The sequence below is a fragment of the Acartia tonsa genome, chromosome 11 (assembly GCF_053477335.1).
Source record: "Acartia tonsa isolate MP-2025a chromosome 11, ASM5347733v1, whole genome shotgun sequence".
Lineage (NCBI taxonomy): Eukaryota > Metazoa > Arthropoda > Copepoda > Calanoida > Acartiidae > Acartia > Acartia tonsa.
The window spans coordinates 32,364,077-32,383,279 of record NC_137270.1 but is presented as its reverse complement, the minus strand read 5'-3'; the positions used below and the strand labels follow the sequence as shown (position 1 = coordinate 32,383,279).

Here is a 19,203-nt window from a genome sequence, read left to right as displayed (position 1 = left end):
ATGATGATACACAAAATTACCCCTTTTGTTGATTAAAATTAGTGGTTTAAACGTTTGAACACTTAATATACCAACCAATCAAAATTTACTTAAGTCCCCAAAGTTGTTGACCAAACGAATAAGAAAGCGTTATTATAAAACTTTAAGGACTAGTGTAATAAACAGCTCATTGTCCCCTCTCTCTGAATAGAATCATATTTGTGTCTAGATTTAATCAAATTTATTTCAGCATCTTTGCCGCATCTACTCTTTAACTTGGGTCTGTCTATGCAACAATGTACTTGGTTATACTGCAAGTATATCAGATTATACAGATACTAGCGGCTACGCCCCTAGAGGCCTCTAGTGGCACTTTGAATGTTTTTTTTATTTAAAATATCGAATTACAGAAATAAGGGGGGGGGGAAGTTTTGCCACTTTCGCGTAATCCGTGATTATTAGGCTAGGTATTGATGTGAGACTATAGGTTATTTGGGATAAAAGTTTACTTTTGGTTAGTACTTCACGTATATTTAATTATTTTTTTGGATAGGTCTCCAGGTTCAGGTGCTGCAGGGTGGAAGGTGGTTTCTGGACAGGTAAAAAAATTTTAAAATTTTAGTTTGAAGAGTTAGAGATCAAATTATAAAACAAAATATGCATCTTTATGGATATTATTGACATATCAGAAGAAAAAATTAAAATCGGCCTCCAGGTTCAGGTGCTGCAGGCCTCCAGGTCCACTCTGGACAGGTAAAAAACCAAGTTTTTTATTTGAAGAGTTAGAGGTTAACTTATAAAACAGAATATGTATATTTTTTTATATTATTGACATATTTGAAGAAAAAATTAAAATCGGCCTCCAGGTTTTGGTGCTGCAGGCCTCCAGGTCCACTCTGGACAGGTAAAAAACCAAGTTTTTTATTCGAAGAGTTAGAGGTCAACTTATATACCAGAATATGCATATTTTTTATATTATTGACATATTTGAAGAAAAAATTAAAATCGGCCTCCAGGTTCAGGTGCTGCAGGCCTCCAGGTCCACTATGGACAGGTAAAAAACAAAGTTTTTTATTTGAAGAGTTGGAGGTCAACTTATAAAACAGAATATGTATCTTTTTTGATATTATTGACATATTTGAAGAAAATATTAAAATCGACCTCCAGGTTCAGGTGCTGCAGGCCTCCAGGTCAACTCTGGACAGGTAAAAAATCTTATTTTTATTTGAAGAGTTAGAGGTCAACTTATAAAACAGAATATGCATCTTTTTTGATATTATTAACATATTTAAAGAAAAAATTAAAATCGACCTCCAGGTTCAGGTGCTGCAGGCCTCCAGGTCAACTCTGGACAGGTAAAAAAATAAAAAAAATCATTTGAAGAGTTAGAGGTCAACTTATAAAACAGAATATGCATTTTTTTAAATAATTGACATATTTGAAGAAAAATATCCAGAAAGGTAATTTTTGAATTTAGATGAAAGGTATGTATATAAAAAATGGTTAAAATAAGATAATATAGTAGAATTGATCATGTAAGGCTTCAAAATGTGTCCAGACAGGCTCCAGGTCCTTAAATTTCACTATAATATTATATTTGAACCTTATTTTATTTCAAATTCTTTCTTCTAAATTCCAAAATAACAATTTGAGATTTTCACCTGGCCAGCAACAACCAGCGTTCACCAGGATCCAGGTAAAAGTGTCACTGTCCATATAAAAAAGTATCAATGTATATGATACCTACCATGTTTTAAAACCTCATAATAAGAAAAAAAATTAGAAAAAAAAGCAAAAATACCTGAAAATGAAAGCCTGCAGCACCTAAACTTGAAGGCCTATTTTAATTTTATCTTCAAGTACATTTATTATATCCAAAACAATGCATATTTTGTTTTATAAGTTGACCTGTAACTTTTCAGATAAAAAATTTAATTTTTACCTGTCCAGAGTGGACCTGGAGGCCTGCAGGATCTGAACATGGAGTCCGATTTTAATTTTTTCTTCAAATATGTCAGTAATATAAAAAAGAAGCATATTCTGTTTTATAAGTTGACCTCTAACTCTTTAAATAAATTTTTTTGATTATTTACCTTTCCAGAGTGGACCTGGAGGCCGATTTCAATTTTTTCTTCAAATATGTTAAAAGATGCAGCACCTAAACTTGAAGGCCTATTTCAATTTTATCTTCAAGTACATTTATTATATCCAAAACAATGCATATTTTGTTTTATAAGTTGACCTGTAACTTTTCAGATAAAAAGATTTAATTTTTACCTGTCCAGAGTGGACCTGGAGGCCTGCAGGATCTGAACATGGAGTCCGATTTTAATTTTTTCTTCAAATATGTCAGTAATATAAAAAAAGATGCATATTCTGTTTTGTAAGTTGTCCTCTAACTCTTCAAATAAAAAATTTGATTATTTACATGTCCAGAGTGGACCTGGAGGCCTGCAGCACCTGAACCTGGAGACTGATTTTATGTTTACTTCAAAAATGTCAATAATTTCAAAAAAGATGCATATTCTGTTTTATAAGTTGACCTCTAACTCTTCAAATAAAAATTTTTGATTTTTTACCTTTCCAGATTGGACCTGGAGGCCAGCAGCACCTGAACCTGGAGGCTAATTTTGATTTTTTCTTGTAAAATGTCAATATTATAAAAAAAGATGCATATTCTGTTATATACCTAAGTTGACCTCTAACTCTTCAAATAAAAAAAATGATTTTTTTACCTTTCCAGAGTGGACCTGGAAGCCTGCAGCACCTGAACCTGGAGGCCGATTTTAATGTTTTCTTCAAATATGTCAATAATATCAAAAAAGATGCATATTCTGTTTTATTAGTTGACCTCTAACTCTTCAAATAAAAATTTTTATTATTTTACCTGTCCAGAGTTGACCTGGATGCCTGCAGCACCTGAACCTGGAGGCCGATTTTATTTTTTTCTTCAAATATGTCAATAATATCAAAAAATATGCATATTCTGTTTTATAAGTTGACCTCCAACTCTTCAAATAAAAAAACTTGGTTTTTTACCTGTCCAGAGTGGACCTGGAGGCCTGCAGCACCTGAACCTGGAGGCCGATTTTAATTTTTTCTTCTGATATGTCAATAATATCCATAAAGATGCATATTTTGTTTTATAATTTGATCTCTAACTTTTCAAACTAAAATTTAAAAATTTTTTTACCTGTCCAGAAACCACCTTCCAGCCTGCAGCACCTGAACCTGGAGACCTATCCAAAAAATGATTAAATATACGTAAAGTACTACCTAAAAGTAAACTTTTATCCCAAATAACCTATAGTCTCACATCAATACCTAGCCTAATAATCACGGATTACGCGAAAGTGGCAAAACTTCCCCCCCCCCCCCTTGGTTTATGTTTCGTTGGAGTCTCTTTTTCGGGAGGGGTAATTTTTTCCAGGGGCGATTTCTCCTGATAGGGTGGTGGTATCCTCCCCCAAAATAGTTATAAACCTTCCCGGGACTTATGAGAAGCTACCCTGTTAAGGAGAACCCGATCGGTTCAGCGGTAAGCGAGATCCTTCGCTACAAACAAACAGACAGACATCGTTCTACTTTGTATTATAGATATTTATATTGCTGTATGAAATACTATTTAGTCCTAAATTGTATTCTTGTAATTTAAAAGATCTAAAACTTGCACATTTTTTTGTTGTGCTAAAATATTTGCCCTTCACTTGGTGGAAGTATCCATTTTAGTATGTTTTAAAACTTCCAATCAAAAACATCACTCTTGTATATTTTCTATCACCACCACTTAATCTTGTATCTAGACACACTACCTCAATGGAAAAGTACAAACACGAGTTTTTAGTATCTATTATATTTCAATGCACAATAATAGGGTGAGTTCAAAGGCAAAATTTTTAAAAATGCAAGTTTGTAAGAAAATGGCGCAAACTTTAGAATGTTAACAGAGTGCTGTCATTTAGAACTCTAAAGGAGGTGGAGATGGGTCTGGCAACAGTTCTCCTGAGACATCCCCTGCCGCCGGCCACTCCCGTGCGCAAAGGTGATATTTTAGTTCAGATTTTCTCCGCTAGATGAGTTTAGTATCTTTTATAATGAACTTGGCAACATCCACATGAAAATTAGTTAAGATTTTCTCCACTAGATACAGAAAACGTTGAGATACCTATTACTTTAACAGTTTTTTCACTGTACCGTTAGATAACAATTTTAAAATCTTCCAGAAGATAGATAGATAATATTTTAGAGATTTCAAGAGTAAACAGACAAAAAGCATATTTACAGATGTTTAACGCCGCCAGGATAACATTATAAAAACATTTAGTAGAATGTCTGGAGGTGCAGGGAGTCCGCCCCTAAGCCAGGCTAGTAATCAAAATTCATCAGCTAGAAGCTCCATGAAGAGTAAGTTATATTTCAAGTACAGCTTCTAGATAATTAGTGTCTGTCTGTATGATCAAGCCGTTTCACATAAAAATGATAAATTAAAACACAAATTATAATTATTTTTAGTTTAATATCTTCACAATTGCTACTTAGTTTATGAGCTACCCATCCACTGACAGCCTATACCAACAATGATATATTAATTCGAAAAAAAAATTACAATACCTATACCTATACTTAATTTTCAGCTGTTGTTGGGGCGCATCACTTAGTTGAATTTATGACCTTTTTATCTGCCCAAAAAATTTTATTTTGAATTTATTTCGCTTGTTGGCAATACCTTATTCCTGCGTTGCTGAAAACTGCAAGTTAATACTTTAGGTGAATCAGGACCAAGGGAGAGCGGCCCTGGGCCCCCAGGCCAATCTAATAAAGGGGGCAGCCCACCGGCTCAACTTCCCCCAGATTCAGGGGGCACCAGTAAAGACCCCACCCCACCCCAAAATATTGATAAATCAGGTAACAATTTTTATTTACCTATCAAGAAAAAAAACTAGACAGGTAGCCTTTTTTATGGTGTCCCCGAAATGGAAACTAAAATTAATTTATAATTTAGGTGGAAAGGTTATTTGGTGCTTTCTCTCAAAGGCACACTTTTGGGGGACTAACGTTTTACTCTCATGAATATTCTCAATTTTAGGATAAAGACATTCTCCTTACTCTGGCCATTTTTTCTTCAAAGTATTTTACAGACTGATCCTTGAAACCGAATTTTTAGTTGTAACAGAAATGGAGCCTGGTTCCATGGCATTAGAAAAAAATACATCCGAATCACCAACAGGCAATGGGTTGATAAGAGTTTAAACTGCAACTCCATGCTTTTTACTTCAGAAGGGGCTGGGAGTCTATAAAGGCGTACGAAGCGAATCCAAAATTTTCCACCCTCCTACATAAAAGATTAATTTACCGTGACTTGGCGAAACTAGGGGCTTTAGACTATGGCCAAAAAAAAATTTAAGGGAAAATAATCTTATTAACACATTGATTCCTAGTAAATCCGTCCTTAACAACAGAAACAACTTCAAAACAACTATCAGAAAATCCTGTGATAACTAGCAATGATATTAAAACAACTCCATCTGTGAACAAACAAATGAAAGACAACCTGGTAAACGTTATTTTTACACTATGCCTCTAGGGGCACTTTGGGGAGGTTAAGTCGATCCTTTACGTTTAATTTTAGTTTTATCGGGAAAAGTGACAATTTTCCACAACCCCCTTTCCTTTTTTCTCCCTTTCCTATCCACTCCCCTTTAGTTACATCAAAAATTAAGTTTTACGCATAAAAATAAATATTTAATTTTTGGCTATTTCAAATGGAATTAAGGGGGGGGGGCGTAATGACATTTATTCGTAATCCGTGAGCAAAATGGTCTAAATATTTAGCTAGACCCTTCAAACTTGGTATATAAGCCTAGTCCTATAGGTATTACATCTAAATGGCAAAAAAATCCAAATTTTTTTATTTTAAGGTTAGGTTAGGTAAGAAAAACTCTGCGGAAATGGGGTTTTTAGGCTTTTTTTGGTCTATTTTGATGTGGAAACTTACCTTAAATTGTTTTTTTCTCAGGGTTTTAACTTAAATACACTGCATCTATTCATATGGACATATTTTAAGATGATTCAGCAAGTCGGGGACCGACCCCAGGGGGCTAGGTGGGTGGCCCGCAGGGGTTAAGTGCATTTTTCCCAATACATATGTTGTGATACATCTGATTATAGGTTTTTTAGGTCAAGGAACTCAAATTCAGAGCTAATATAAGCATTAGACTAATCTGAAGCTAGCCCCAGCGGGCTAGGTTGGTGGCCCGCAGGGGTTAAGTTCATTTTTTTCCAATATATATCTTGTTATATATCAAAATATAGGTTTTTTAGGTCAAGAAACTCAAATTCTGAGCTAAAATTAACATTAGACTAACCTGAAGCTAACCCCCCCCCCCCCGGGCTAGGTTGGTTTACTGCAGGGCTTAAGAGCATTTACCTAACCTAACCTAAAAACTTACTTATATTTCTACATGTTTTTTCTTGAATAAACTTTGTCTATTAATGAGGACTTTATTTAAGATAATCCAGCAAATCGGGAACCGACCCCAGCGGGCTAGGTTTGTGGCCTGCAGGGGTTAAGTGCATTTTTCCCAATATATATGTTGTGATACATCTGATTATAAGTTTTTTAGGTCAGTTAAATCAAATTCAGAGCTAGAATTAGCATAAGACTAATCTGAAGCTAGCCCCAGCGGGCTAGGTCGGTGGCCCCCAGGGGTTAAATGCATTATTTTCCAATATACATCTTGTTATATATCAAAATATGGGTTTTTAAGTTCAAGAAACTCAAATTCGGAGCTAAAATAAGCATAAAACTTACCTGAAGCTAACCCCCGCGGGCTAGGTAGATCTTCTGCAGGGCTTAAGTGCATTTTACCTAACCTTACCTAGAAACTTACTTATTTTTCGGTTTTTTCCTTGAATGAACTGTGTCTATGAATGAGGACATTATTTTAGATGATCCAGCAATTTGGGGACCTCCTTTGGTCAGCCTCCTGTATGAAGAATCTTTTAAAAGATGGCTTTAGGACTGAACACTGTGTATCTAAGTAAAACCTAGCCCGCCTGGGTCAGTCCTCGACTTGCTGGATCATCTTAAGTAATGTTCCTATGAACAGTTTATTCAATTAAAAAACCTTCAAAAAAGTAAGATTCTAGGTTAGGTTTGGTAAAATGCATTTAAGACTTGCAGGCAACCCACCTAGCCCGCAGGGGCTAGCTTCAGATTAGTCTGATTCTATTATTAGCTCTAAATTTGAATTTCTGGAAAACCTATAATTTTATGTATGACAGCACATACTTTTTAAAAATGCACTTAACCCCTGCGCGCCACCCACCTAGCCTGCTGGGATCGGTCCCCGACTTGCTTGATCATCTTAAATAATATTCTCATAAATAGACACAGTTTATTCCAGAAAAAAAACCAAAAAAAAACAAGTAAGGTTCCAGGTTAGGTTAGGTAAATGCACTTAAGACTTGCAGGCAACCCACCTAGCCCGCTGGGGCTAGCTTAAGATTAGTCTGATACTTTAATTAGCTGTAAATTTGAGTTTCTTGACCTAAAAAACCTAGGTATAATTTGGTGTATGATAACACATACTTTTTCTAAAAAATGCATTTAACCCCTGCGGGCCACCCACCTAGCCCGCTGGGGTCGGTCTTCGACTTGCTGGATCATCTGAAATAAGATCCTCATGAATGGACAATTTATTTGAGAAACAAAACCTAAAAAAAAATAATATTAAATGTAAGTTTCTAGGTTAGGTTAGGTAAAATGCACTTAAGCCCTGTTGGCAACCCACCTAGCCCGCTGGGGTTAGCTTCAGATTAGTCTAATGCTTATTTCAGCTCTGAATTTTAGTTCTTTGACCTAAAAAAAAACTATAATTGGATGTATCACAACATATATATTGGGAAAATGCACTTAACCCCTGCAGGCCACCCACCTAGCCTGCTGGGGTCGGTCTTCGTCTTTCTTGATCATCTGAAATAAGGTTCTCATGAATGGACAGTTTATTCGAGAAAAAAAACCTAAAAAAAATATTGAATGGAAGTTTCTAGGTTAGGTTAGGTAAAATGCACTTAAGCCCTGTGGGCAACCAAACTAGCCCGCTGGGGTTTGCTTCAGATTATTCTAATGCTTATTTTAGCTCTGAATTTGAGTTCTTGACCTTAAAAACCTATATTTTGATATATCACAAGATGTATCTTGGAAAATAATGCACTTAACCCCTGCAGGCCACCGACCTAGCCCGCTGGGGCTAGCTTCAGATTAGTCGGTCCCCGACTTGCTGGATCATTTTAAATAAAGTCCTCATTAATAGACACAGTTTATTCAAGAAAAAAACCTGTAAAAATATAATTAAGTTTCTAGGTTAGGTTAGGTAAATGCTCTTAAGAAAACCAACCTAGCCCGGGGGGATTTAGCTTCAGGTTAGTCTAATGCTAATTTTCGCTCAGAATTTGAGTTTCTTGACCTAAAAAACATATATTTTGATATATAACAAGATATATTGGAAAAAAATGCACTTAACCCCTGCGGGCCACCGACCTAGCCCGCTGGGGCTAGCTTCAGATTAGTCTAATGCTTATATTAGCTCTGAATTTGAGTTCCTTGACCTAAAAAACCTATAATCAGATGTATCACAACATATGTATTGGGAAAAAGGCACTTAACCCATGCGGGCCACCCAACTAGCCCCCTGGGGGCGGTCCCCGACTTGGTGAATCATCTTAAATAATGTCCATATGAATAGATACAGTGTATTTAAGTTAAAACCCTGAGAAAAAAAAATTTAAGGTAAGTTTCCTCATCAAAATAGACCAAAAAAAGCCTAAAAACCCCATTTCCGCAGGGTTTTTCTTACCTAACCTAACCTTAAAATAAAAAATTTTGGATTTTTTTGCCATTTAGATGTAATACCTATAGGACTAGGCTTATATACCAAGTTTGAAGGGTCTAGCTAAATTTTTAGACCATTTTGCTCACGGATTACGAATAAATGTCATTACGCCCCCCCCCCCCTTTGCTAAATAATAAAAAAAAATATTGGGTAAGGGTCATTTTCATACTAAAATAAGGTATACCTAAGCATTTCCTGAACCTATGATAAGCTACAACCATATCGGTCCAGTGATAAGCGAGAACCTGCTTTACACAAAGATTGACAGACAAACATCCTGATTCTTTTATATAAAAAAATACCTTTAAAATATGTTAATCATGATTCGGTGTTTTTTAATTTAATTTCTTTAGGAGCCAAGCAACGAACCTACTTCCTCAACTCCGTCCCACCCGCCTTCAGATCTGATACCCGCCATCAGGTTGACCCATGATGCCGCCGCAACAGATTCACCGTTGACCCGCGACTTTCAAAATCTAGCGGTCAGCAAAATCTCAACGCCACAGAACCAAAATTTAGCAACAAAAGAATATCAGCATCGAACTCTGAACGAAGATATATCCGCTATTGAGGGTGATGCAGGAATATTGTCAACGCCGAATATTGTTCCCGCAACTCCCAATAATTTCTCCTCCACTCCGAATACTCATGCCGCACAACCAACTGCGCACCCCGCACTCCCAAGTACACACCCCGCAAATCCAAATTTTCTCACCGCAAATGTTGTCCGTGACGTGGATAGAACAACTCTGGATGCAAGCTGCGCTTCTTCGGTCCCTTCAGGTAAATAATGCAGAGTTTCAAACTTATTGCAACAAAGGGATTTTGTCCATAAGCAAGTATAAACCCATTTATGCCACATATATATTGAATGAAAAAGGGGGAGCTGCCACATCTACGACTAGAAAAGTACAGTCACTGTGTTTTTGACAAACAGTGGGTCTGTTTTTTCAATTTCGTTTTTACACTTTTATGTTGGGATTATTAAAAATTTAAACATATATAAGTCATAACTTCTTGATTATCTTAATATAGATATATTCTTGTTTTATGACCATCTGCTCTTTTAATCACGTTGTCCGTCCATTCATGATTTTTTTTGAGCTTCCCTACTGATTAACGTTCTAAAAATACCTGTAAACCTTTATTTTTTTGCATATGGAACAAAATAAAACCAGAAAAAAAAATATTTTGTATTTTCTCGTATTCATTCGAAACCGATTAATATCCGGTGGATTAGAACCGGTTCTAATCCATACGAAAAAACTTTGACTGGCATCGTATTATATCCAGTTTTCTACAAATATAAAATTGTACAATCATAAGATTAAAACCAGTATTTTTGGCCGTGCCTTCTGCATCTCATGGCTAAAAAAACTGGTTTTAATCTTATAATTGTACATTTATATCCGCGGAAAGTTGTTTATAATATGTGAGAAATAACTATTATTGTTGAGGACTAATGGTTGTTACATATTATAATTTTCATCTAGATTATAAATATACAATAATATAAATACGTAAACCAATTTGTATATTAGGGTGGGTCGATTTTGGAATTTCATATTACTGCACATTCACAAGGGTTACTGGGCCAATATAAAACCCTGTAAAACTTGAAAGGGGTTTTGTAATCTAAAAACAACGGGCGCGTATAAAATGTGCCCGTCCCCTTATAAAACCAAAAATTGAAATTCCTTCAAACACAGTCATGTTGCATATCAAAATGACCGCATTGAAATGCTGTTTACGAATCTGTTGTTTTGGCTGCTCATAGTCAGTTTCCGGTCCGGGTAGTCATCAGTGGGGTGGGGGGGGGGGGCGTGGGCTTATGGTGGGGGCTCTGGAGGGGGGCGTTGGAGGGGAGGAAGGCTGGTGAAACTTGGATGGGAGGAGAGGAAGGCAGCTACATGGGTGGGATTTTGCCAGAGGTCCATAGGAGTAAGATTTGTAGGATTATTTGGGCATGAAAAGAGGTGCTGGACTGTTTCTGGGGTAGGATTAACAGGACAGGATGGGCAGTTGGGGGTAAGAGAAGCGTTGATGGAATGGAGGTAGCTTTGGAGTTTAGGACAATAGTTGGATCTTAATTGGGAGAGGATGGTTCTGTAGTGCCTGGGGAGTTGGATTTCGGAGGGGTTGATGTCAGGGGGAGCTTGATTAAGGACAGGATTAGGGGGGTAAGAATTTATGGCTTGGGTGACAGCTGAGGTGTGGAGTCTGGAGATTGTGGATTTGTAGTTTGTGGGAAGGAGGGTGTTGTCGGGGGAAAGAAAAGGTTGGAGAGTAGGAAGGAACATGGATTGAAGGGTGGATTTTTTGGATCTAGGGCCAGGGGGGGTTGTGACGTTGTGAAAGGATGGGTGGGAGGGGCGGAGGGAGGAGGCCAGGTATTGGGAACAAAGAAGGGAAAGGTGGTTCCGTACTGGTAGGATTTTGGTTTCTTGGTGGAGGTGGCTGATGGGAGATTTTTTTGTGGAACCAGTACAGATGCGGAGGGCTTGGTTTTGGAGGACTTGGAGTTTGTCAATGTTGTTTTTGGAGGTGTTAGGGAACCAAACAGGACAGGCATAGGTGGTGATGGGGCGGAGGAGGGTGTTGTAGGTGGTGAGGAGAGTCTCCTTCTGGTGGCCCCATTTGGTGCCAGCCAGACATTTAAGGATTCTAAGGCGGGAGGAAATTTTTGAGGAAATGGTGGAGACATGGGAACTGAAATTGAAAAAGGTGTCAAAGGTAACTCCAAGGATTTTAGGGGTTTTCTCAAGGGGAAGGGTGGAGCCGTTGATTTGGACTTGAGGATGGAGGTTGGATTGGTGCTTGCGGTCAGAAGTGAAGAGGGTGACAGTGGATTTGTTGGGAGCTATGGAGAGGCCGTTGGTGGAGGCCCAGTCAGCGATTGAGGAGAGGTGGGAGTTGATGGATTCAACTGACTGGGGGATGTTAGGGGAGGAGTGGAAGGAGTTAAGGTCGTCAGCATAGGAGGAGGTGTGGGCAGGGGGAATGTGGGGGGCATCTGCTATGTAGAAGTTGAAGAGGACTGGGGAGATAACAGAGCCTTGGGGGACGCCAGTGTGGACAATTTTAGGAGAGGCATTGGTGTTTTGATAGGAACAGAAAGCCATCCTGCCACGCAAGTAGCAGGATAGCCATCTAATGATGTTGGGATGAAGGTTGGAGGAGGAGATTTTTTGGAGAAGGAGGTGGATGGGAATGCAGTCAAATGCTTTGGAAAGGTCGATGGAGGCAACAGTTGTGCGGCTGGGGGGGAGGTTTTGATTGAAGCCATTGGCAATGGTGGTGGAAAGGTTGAGGAGGGAGGAGGTGGTGGAGTGGAGGGATTTAAAGCCGTGTTGTGAGGGGTGGGTGGAGAGGGATTGTTTAAGGTAGGGGAGGAGTAGGCGTTCAAGGACTTTTGCTGCAGGACAGAGGAGGGAGATTGGGCGGTAGGAGGTGGAAAGGTCAGGGGGTTTACCAGGTTTGAGGAGGGCAATGATTTTGGATAGTTTCCAAATGGCAGGGATGTTGGCAGCGGAGATGGAGAGGTTGAAAAGTTTAGTGAGGTAGGAGATGCCATTTGGACCAAGGTGTTTAAGGTGAAGGATGTTAAGGTTGTCGGGGCCAAGTGCAGAGGAATTGGAGGAATTTTTAATTGCTTCAAGGACAAGGGCAGGGGTAAAAGGTTGGAAGTTTCTGTTGAGGTGGTTGCGGCGGCGGATTTTACGGATAATTTTTCTGGAGAAAGGGTTGGAAGTATGACGGGAGACAGAGGTGAATTGACTGGTGAAGGATTCGGCAATGTGGAGGTGGGAGGTGTGGACTTTGTTGTTGTTGAAGGAAATGGGTTGGTTGGAGGGAGGGGAGTTGTTTTTGCCGGAAAGGGACTTGAGGAGGGACCAGAATTTGGAAGGATTTGTTCTATGGTCGGATTTGGAAAGGGTTTCTTGCCATTTTTTGTTGGAATGTTGGTTTACTATTGAGGAGATTTGGTCATTAAGGATTTGAATTTGAGGATCATGGGGGTTGGTTTCTCTTAAGGAGTCTCTTTGCTGGATAAGGGGTTTAGCAGACTGAGGGAGGGTAGGGTTGGAATTTTTGATGAAGCCAGCAGGAACAGTGTGTTTGGAGGCAGTTTGGAGGATTTGGCGGAAAGTGGCTTCACCTTGGGAGCAGGAGGAAGGGTCAGGAAGGTCTTCGAAAAGGGTTTCAGTTTCTAGGGTAAAGGTGTCCCAGTCTGCTTTATGGAAGTTGTGGAAGGTTTTGACAGGGCGGGGGGTTCTGGTGATTTCGGGAATGGAGAGGAGAATGGGAAGGTGATCAGAACGGAGGGTGGTAAGGGTGTGCCAGGAGAAATCAAGGGCAAGGTGGGCAGAGCATAAGGAAAGGTCAGGGGAGGTAGGTTGGCCATTGGGGGGAAGGCGGGTAGGGGAATCCTCGTTGAGGAGGCAAAGGCTGCTCTCATTGAGAGCTTCCAGCAGAGCCTCCCCACGATTCATGGCAGATTGGTCAAGGGTAATGGAGTTCCAGGCAGGGTTGTGGGCATTGAAGTCACCGACTAGGATAAGGTCATTTGGATTGTTTACGAATCTGAAAACTATTTTTAGAAATATTGCTCCTAGTTCGTAAAAGACCTCATTAAGTACCTAAAACAGCTGATTTAGTCAAAACCGTTTATTTCGGTAGGTTATTTGAAGATCATTTCAGACTGAATCAATATTTTTCAAAACGGTTTTTAGATTCGTAATCAGCATTTGTCTATCTTATCTTTTGTGTTGCGCTGTTATGGATGTTGTTATCCTTGTTTATATACATACAGAGAAAAAATAAAATCAGAGAAACAAATAATTTTTTTTGATGAAAAGATTCCTATGCTTTATTCAAGTTTATTGTTCCATAATGTTTTCATTGGATTTTTTACGAAACTATAATTACAAGAAATATACCAAATAATATAAAAATATGATGAAAGATAATTTTGATTTAAAATATTAAATATTTTGAATTTTTAAGATGTAAAATGGGAACTATCCACGAACGAGAGCAAGTGATTCTAAGCACCTTCCAGTATTAATCCATAGCATTTTTTTAGTGAATATACTAGGTTTATGCTTAATATTTGAACTGAAAAGTTAGGTTTCACCATAGTTTTATATGAAAAAAACTTTGAAAAATAAAGCAATTTTTGGTGAAATATCATTAAATGTTTTGATGAGTTCAAACTGTTTTTTAAAAGCTTTGACACAACTGTATATTATTTTGATTAAAATGTATATTTAGAAAAAGGGTTGTTAACTTGTAATATTGTAAACAGTTTAATTAAAGTACTTTTGCAATTTACAACATTTGATGCTTTTCTGCTGTGTTATTTTATTTTGTCCTTTGAATTCAACAAAGCTTTTGATGATATTGCATCAAAAAAAACGATTTACATTTCAAAGTTTTTTTCATATAAAACCATGGTAAACCCAAACTTTTTAGTTCATAAACCAAATATTAAACATAATAGGTTGTTTCACTAAAAAAAATACTATGGATCAATGCTGGAAGGTGCTTAGAATCATTTGCTCTCGTTCGTGGATAGTTCCCTTTAATAAAAATAACGTACAGGAACCTTAGTTTGAAAATGTGGAAAACATTTTCTTGCTAAAATATTACCTATTAAATTTTTTTGAGCGCATAAAAAAGTGTTATTATTACCTATATTAGTGTTTTGATATGATCAACTGATTGCAGTTTAGCTAGATATTGAATATGAACTAAAAGTTTGAAAGATGCAGAAAAAAATTAATTGATATTGACGAATAATTTATGTCAGAGATAAGTGGGTTAGATTAGCCAATATTTTTTATTTAGTATTTTTTTTATTTTAATAATTTTTATTATTTAATTAAAAAAACACTGTTTTTATATTTTAGGAGTGGACATGTCCAATTATGATCCTGATAAAACTGTGTTTGATCCCCCACCAAGGTAAAATTATTTTTCCAGTGTCGCTTCCAAACCGATTAATATCCGCTTGATTAGAACCGGTTCTCAGCCACTCTTAAAAATTATGCTTAGCATCGTATCATATCCAGTTTTCTACGAATATAAAAATGTATAATTATAATAATAAAACCAGCTTTGTTAGCCTGTGCCTTCGTCATCCAACTTTTTGTTCGATTTAGAGAAAATAGGTAGACTTACCAAGGATTACTCATGAAAAATTTCAGATGGTAATTCGAATTCTAAGTGCAATTTAATCAATCATTGATTACAAGATGGTTGCATTAACCCCCCCCCCCCCCCTTATAGGTTTCATTGGGTACTTTTTAGCACTTAAGTCCCTCCGTAGGAGATAGGAATAGGTGGGGAAAATACCATTTCCTTATTTTCATTTTATTTCTTAAGGGGTGTCAGTGCTCAACAGGCACTTTGTGTAAAAGCACTGGGTTTGATTGATTGATTTATTGCTCTGGGTAATTGTTTGAATAATTAGTCATTTCATTTAGGATAAATTTATCTCGCGAATTAAACCGGTCCCAGAGTCAACCTGCGCCTGGCAGAGCTGCCAGTGAGCCTAGAGATGGACATACAGACAGTCAGGTTGTGTCAGGTAAACTTTCAACCAATCAATATTTACCTGGATGACCTACTGACAACCAACCCCTTAGATCTACGACCTTTACCTTTGTTTGAAAGTCTTGTGCTTTTGGTTTAATTGCTCCTCTATGTGGCTTAAGATACTCCCAATTCTATGTCGTGTCTTATACGTTTTATCTCAAAGCACCCAAGTAACATCAGCTCACAGAGGAAAATGACCAACTAAGACACCTGAGGGATATCTATCTATGTTCAGCACACTAGCAACATCAGCTGACAGAGGAAAATGACCAACTAGACTCCGGGGTGATATAATCTATCTATTTATCTATCTAGGTTCAGCACCCCAACAACATCAGCTGACAGAGGAAAATGACCAACTGGGACCACTGGGTGGACAAGCCATGATAGGTAAACAATAATCCTTTAATAAAGTTATGGAGTGTCTGTCTGTGTGTTTCTGTCTGTACCAAGAGATATCTCCTTTGTGGCTGGGTACTGGTTAGCTTTAATACTATTTGGGTGAGGGTTTCACTAATCTCACAATAGAAATCGCCCTTACAAAATAACCCCCCAAAAAATTAAACAAAAATTAAACACCTAGAGGATGGCAAATTCCGTAGTTTTATGGATTTCGTATTTCGAGTTTTGGTTCTAAAATTGGCGGATTAATCCAAAATGGATTTGGATTGCCATTCTTGCAAATAATACAGACTGATATAAAGTTCAAATGTTTAGGTTCAATTCCATCATTGCGAATCAGTCCCAACATGCTGTGTCCTTCCAAAGATTTCAGGAATTTAACTTGTCAATGAAATATATTAAAATAGCGCAACCACTCTATGATTAGAATTTATCTTTTCTCTTTTACCATGTTTTCATTCTGCCTAAACTTTATACATTTTATAAAATAGAAAGATAGTATAAAAAATATTGAAACATTTAAGACAAATGAGGATGTGCACTGAAATGGTTTTTGAAAAAAATAAAATGGTTTCAAATGATTCCAAATTGTCTAATTCGGCGAGAAATGCAATAAAAAAAAATTTGGCGGCGGCGGCAAACGGCGGGAACGGTGATTATCAATTCTTAAAAGTAACTTTGGCCCTACAGAAGCTTAAATCCGAAATTAGCTCACTCTAGCTCTAATGATTCTCGGCCAAACAAGCATAACTTCATAATTTGTGTAGGTTAAAGGGATTGTTTACAAAAAAATCATAATGATCAGTTATCCCTTTATATGTCAAAAATCTTTTTTTTCATAAGATGAAAAATTTTATTTTTTCTCCAAAAAATTTCGTCAAAAAATTTTATTAAAATATTACCTACCTAGAAATTAGAAAAAAAAATTTTCATTAATTTAGTCCCAATTCTTTAAAAAATACTTTTAATTTGGTCAAAGAAACATGTAAAATCATTATTTTTGTTGGTTAAACTATCTAACTTTAAAAAATTAAATGATTAAAGTTAGATTTTGTAAAAGATCTCATCGAGATTTACGTGGAAGTGCGCAAAGTATAAATAGTGAAAACTCTTCAGGTTAAAGTTCAAGTATTTTTATTTATGATATAAAATATAATAGGATTATGAAATGAAAACGAAGTAGCAAGTTTCGTTGTATTTTCACAGTAGCTTTTGATTTGTTATCAATAGATTAGTTAAATGGTAATGATTTCTCAGCAGGGGCTAGGAAAAGGAGAAAAGTTACTATGAAAATATAACGAAACCCGCTATTTCGTTTTCTGTCCATGATCCGGCTTATTTAAACTGCGTAATTGTCAATTATAGCAATGCCGTGCAACCGCTAATCTGGTGCTTATCTACAAATTACCTTCTTAGCAATGAACACCCCCCCCCCCCCCCTACTCTTGCGGGGTCTATACTTGCGATGCCTTAACACTGCAATGCTATTTAGATTAAATCTAGTCAAATTTTAAAATATCTGTCTATAAGGACAAACGGACAAAATGATTTAAAGAGAAAAAATTACGCAATCTTATTTTTACTATTGAAGCATAAAACAGACAGACCGCCGTAACAAATATATTGTGTACTGAATGCTTATTTGTACAGGGAATCTTCATACAAAAAAAAACAGCCGTCTAACTTTATTTCAGCCGAAAATTTAACATTTCTTCATTAGTGTTACGGACTTACTGACTGTCGGACGAACGGACAAAGTGAATTATAGAGCAGCTTTGCAAACTAGAAATAAAATTGAACTTGTTCACCATAGCACTCGGGGGAGGTGGTGGCCTTGCCCCCCTTTCTGGTGGAGGTAGCCTGGCCTCCAAGTTTGGGTCCACAGACCTCGTGTTCTCCATCAATAAGCACAAGAAGGTTGACCTCAGCAACTTTGCCAGGTATAAATCATTTATAGCGTCCGTAAAGGTTAGCTCTTTTAAGTATGTCCTTTATCCTTTATTTAAGCAGTTTTGCAACAAATTTACTTACAATTTTGTTTAGATTTTCTGCATTCACATCATTTATATTCTGCTTATGTAGTTTTGACACTGAACAAGTGTTAATGTTCGTTTATCCTACCCTTTGAGAGCTTCGCTTTTATGGATGTTGTCATCCTTGTTCTCATGAAATTATTGATTATTATTTATCAATTACGTCTGTCCATCCTAAACAAGTGTTGATATGAAAGATAAATCTGAATATTATTAAAATGTCACAGGTTATTATTATCATGTGTTTATAATCAAGAACAATAATGTCCGTAATAGCATAATAAAGAGGGTTATTTTTATTGCTTAATTCCGTAAAGTTAGGTGTTGGGTTGTAGTCAAATACTCTTATTAAGTCAAACTTTACAGAAATACACGAAAAATATATATTTATATAAAAAGGCTGCTTATAAATTTTTTATCTCACAGAAATGATATTTATTCAGAAACTTTTATTAAAAAATTTCTCACGAAAACATATTGTTTTCTGTACGTCAAGAATTTATATTTATTTAGAACTAATGCCTTTATAAAATTTCTGGCGAATACTTATATAATTATGTGTGAATCATGTTACAAGTAAATGTGGCACTATCTTTTTATCATTTCACCCCACTCAAAATAAAAAGCTTGGACGTCCCTACATAGTAGTATTAGGTACATTTTAGTCAACTCAAGTTATGACACGGTTTGGGTCAGGATTTGATCCTATTACCTCCGAAAAACACTGTGTCTTATGCTTCAGCTAAAGCTTAATATTGGAAGTAGTAAAAATGAACAACTTTTTATGTTTGACTCATTATATAAGCTTAATTTTGTGCAGTTTAGACCAAATTCAAGTGTTTGATGTTTGAATAAAATACTATTGGTTGATTTTTTAAACATCAACCTAGAATAGAAATATTTCCAATTATTCTGTTAGGATTTGAAATATTGGATCACTTTTATGCCCTTTGAAGAAAGGCCTATAGTTTTCTTTTAATTTTCTCACTAATACAAAAAAGGGCAAAGACACTTTTTGATACCAAAACTAAAACTCAATCGAGCTCATCTGAAAAAATCTCGCCAAATTGGATAATTTTAAATCGTCTTAGACAAACCTATTTTTTTCATAAAAAAAATATCTTTTTTAGCTGGGTAGTTTTAAAAGTTTTTCCCATACTAAACAATGTTGTATAAGATTCCCAACTAGTAAATAATGTGTTCTTATACAAATATTATATTATTTATTAATATTATTAGACATTTACATTACATTGTACTTAATGTAAAAAGAAAATTGTTAATAATAGAATAAT

The 19,203-nt window shown here is 36.5% G+C and overlaps 1 protein-coding gene across 1 annotated transcript in view; it reads left to right on the top strand.

The window, feature by feature from the left end:
- Window positions 1–19,203, top strand: part of LOC145331802 (uncharacterized) — a 60,521-nt gene that overhangs the window by 5,884 nt on the left and 35,434 nt on the right. The window contains exons 3-14 of the mRNA XM_080176646.1: window positions 3,942–4,021; window positions 4,304–4,383; window positions 4,747–4,884; window positions 5,144–5,206; window positions 5,418–5,533; window positions 9,227–9,656; window positions 14,786–14,840; window positions 15,362–15,465; window positions 15,789–15,863; window positions 16,191–16,248; window positions 16,936–16,991; window positions 17,689–17,815. Coding sequence (XP_080032772.1) covers window positions 4,308–4,383; window positions 4,747–4,884; window positions 5,144–5,206; window positions 5,418–5,533; window positions 9,227–9,656; window positions 14,786–14,840; window positions 15,362–15,465; window positions 15,789–15,863; window positions 16,191–16,248; window positions 16,936–16,991; window positions 17,689–17,815 — 1,298 coding nt within the window. The 5' untranslated portion in view covers window positions 3,942–4,021; window positions 4,304–4,307. The remainder of the gene's footprint in view (window positions 1–3,941; window positions 4,022–4,303; window positions 4,384–4,746; window positions 4,885–5,143; window positions 5,207–5,417; window positions 5,534–9,226; window positions 9,657–14,785; window positions 14,841–15,361; window positions 15,466–15,788; window positions 15,864–16,190; window positions 16,249–16,935; window positions 16,992–17,688; window positions 17,816–19,203) is intronic.